The sequence below is a fragment of the Myotis davidii genome, unplaced genomic scaffold, assembly GCF_000327345.1.
Source record: "Myotis davidii unplaced genomic scaffold, ASM32734v1 scaffold264, whole genome shotgun sequence".
NCBI lineage: Eukaryota > Metazoa > Chordata > Mammalia > Chiroptera > Vespertilionidae > Myotis > Myotis davidii.
In genome coordinates, this window is record NW_006294756.1 from 28120 (window position 1) to 30787 (window position 2668).

A 2668-nucleotide genomic window follows, 5' to 3' on the forward strand; every position below is an offset into this window, starting at 1 on the left:
TGGATGCAAAATACTTTGCGAACGGCTTTGTGGGCTTCTCTCCACCTCTTCTTCCTGCAGCAGCCTAGCTACAGGTGGTGGTTCTGAGCAGCGGCTAGGGGAGAGAGAAATGTCCATACAGCACTCAGAAAATGGGTCAACCACATAGATTCGACCTGTTTCAGCATCATAGCGAATGGCACGGTCACCAAAAGGCAAGGCTGGTGCCATTGCTGGGTTGAAAGTCACTTCAATGTACTCACACTCTTCCTCATTAGCATTGCTACCTGTAGCACTGGTAAGAAGAGGCAGAAGTGGCCTAGTACTGTCCAGAAAGAAGCGGTTGGCACCTGGAATCGCTCTTAAAAGATTTGAGAGGACGTTTGTTGCATTTCGAAATGGCACTCTGAACTCAATATTCATGTAATGAGAAAAGGCTGACTGTCTGGGGTTAGCAATTATGCCCCAGGAACGTGGCAGTCCTTGTGTAACGGGGACTGGCGGATTGCTACTTCTTTTAGTGAAGTCAGTGTTGACGTCGTCACTAGAGCTGTCAGCCTCTCTCTGCTCACGTGCGGGCTTTTGTGTTTTTGGCTCGATTTTATTTCCTTTTGTAATAAAAGAAAGTTGGTTAGGTCTCTTAGCCTGGTCCTTGGGGGGCCCATCATCTGAAGGCTTTGGAGATGAACTCCCATCTCCAGGCTTTGAGAATGACTGGAGGGTAGCTTCGAAGCCCTCAACTGAAGGCTTTGAAGCTGCATATTTGGGGCCCCTGATTGAGGAGGCTTCTTTGTCTAGGCCCTTCCCCAGGAGTTTTCCAGATAACATCGGTACATACTCACTGTGGTCACTCTGTCCCAATGGGGAGCTCCGAAAAGTTTTTGGCAGAGAGAAGTAGGAGCTCCAACTTTTGGAGGAAGAGCCTCCCTGAGGATTTTGGGGTTTTTTTGGAATTGCACCGGCTCCAGGAGCCATAAACATGTAATCACTGTCACTGTCATTGTCCTTAGAGTCATCCTTTTTATCAGGATCAGGTGCTTTTGGAGGAATTGGGGCAGGTGGTGGGCTCACTCTGGGAAACATCATCATGTACCCTCTTGAATCTTCAAAAGAGGCTCGGGAGTGATACTTTACTGAAGCAGAAACATTTTGAGGAGCCATTGGCATATAATCACTGGAGCTTTCCAGAGGGGCAGCCACCCCTGGCCTCATTGGCACGTATGGGTCGTCCTCGTCCTCATTAAAAGCTCTGGCTCTGTGAGGACCCCGAGCTGCACCTTCCAGAGTCTCTGCATCTTTGACTTCTTTGCGTTCTTTTGTGGCTGCTCTGTCAGCACAAAAATAAAGTCGGAACCTTCCCCCAGACTTCGCTTTTCCACCAGTTGTTCCTGCTGGAGGAGGCGGAGGCGGAGGTGGTGGAGGTGGTGGCATTTGCTGTTGCTTGCTTTGAATTAACTTGCCAAAGTAGGATCTTTTCTTCAGAGATTTTGCCCACTCACCATTGCCATCGGAATCTTTCCCACTTCCTGAGCCTTTTCCCCCTCCAGAGTTCTTGCCACCACCTGAATTATGGCCATCTCCTGGTCCCTGGCCACTACCTGAGCCGTGCCCACCACTGGCTCCCTGGCTACTGCTGGAACCGTGCCCACCTGCGGGGCCCTGGCCATTTCCTGAGCATTGGTTTCCTCCTGCACCTTGGCCCCCTGAGCCCTGACCACCACTACATCCCTGGCCACCTCCGGAGCCCTGCCCCCGGCCTGAGCACTGGTTTCCTCCTGAGCTCTGGCTACCGGAGCCTTGGCCACTTGAGCCCTGGCCACCTCCTGAGCCCCAATTGTTCATGGGCATGTAGTCACCTGTGTTTCCTTCCTGACCCGCTTGGCCTTGAGGATTGCCTTCTTCTCCAGAGTTGCCAGAACCGGAACTAGACGCTTCAGAAAACAGGCAAACTCTGTCGCTGGGAGGCTCTGCAGTCTGCCGCCGGGCACGCACCGAGCAGGGTGCTAGGCGTCGAAAAAAGCTGGCTGGCACAGAAATCGTTCTCCTGGGCCTGCGCGCTCTGGGCAGGTGCAGTCTTCCTCGCCTGGAGTGGGGCACAGGCTCGCTGGGTGTTACAGAGTGCCTGGTGAGGAGCATCTCGTTTTTTCCATCACCGATGGCCCGGAGGTGGCAAAATTGTTCAAAGCGGGACCTTCTTAGCCAGCCGCCGGGCTCCTGCGGCACCATGTCCAGGTGCCTCCTAGTGGACAGCAGGGTTAACAGGTGGGCCCCGATGCTGATGCTGTAGCTGCGGCAGCGGGCTCGGTATTCGTCTGCACACAAGGCTTTCATCTTCTCCAAAAAGAGCTCATGCATATTTTGGGCCACCACACAGTCATCGACCTGCATCCAGAGCTCCCCTGGACCGATGACGGTGGACCTGCCGACTTCCAAGAAGAAATACTGCTCAGAGTGTCCGCAGCGACGGATGCTCAGGAGCTGGACCACCACGCTGGCCACCTCGGTATTCAGCCTCACAAACACAACCTCCTCGTCGGTAAGACAGAGCCGGAACACGCCGCTCAGCTCTTTTCTATGCCCCAGCCCCCTGGGTTTGACTATTACCTGCCACACATCTTTGTAGAACGGTGGCTCCGCCACCGCTGGGGCCGCCAGCGCGACCGGCTCTCCATCCAGCTGCGCGCAGGGC

At 54.2% G+C, this 2668-nt stretch overlaps 1 protein-coding gene across 1 annotated transcript in view; it reads right to left on the reverse strand.

Moving 5' to 3' along the window:
• IRS4 (insulin receptor substrate 4) overlaps window positions 1–2668 on the reverse strand; it is a 3628-nt gene that overhangs the window by 458 nt on the left and 502 nt on the right. The window contains 2 exon segments of the mRNA XM_006769209.1: window positions 1–12; window positions 15–2655. The exon segment at window positions 1–12 is cut by the window's left edge and continues 458 nt beyond it. Of these exon segments, the coding sequence (XP_006769272.1) occupies window positions 1–12; window positions 15–2655 (2653 nt within the window).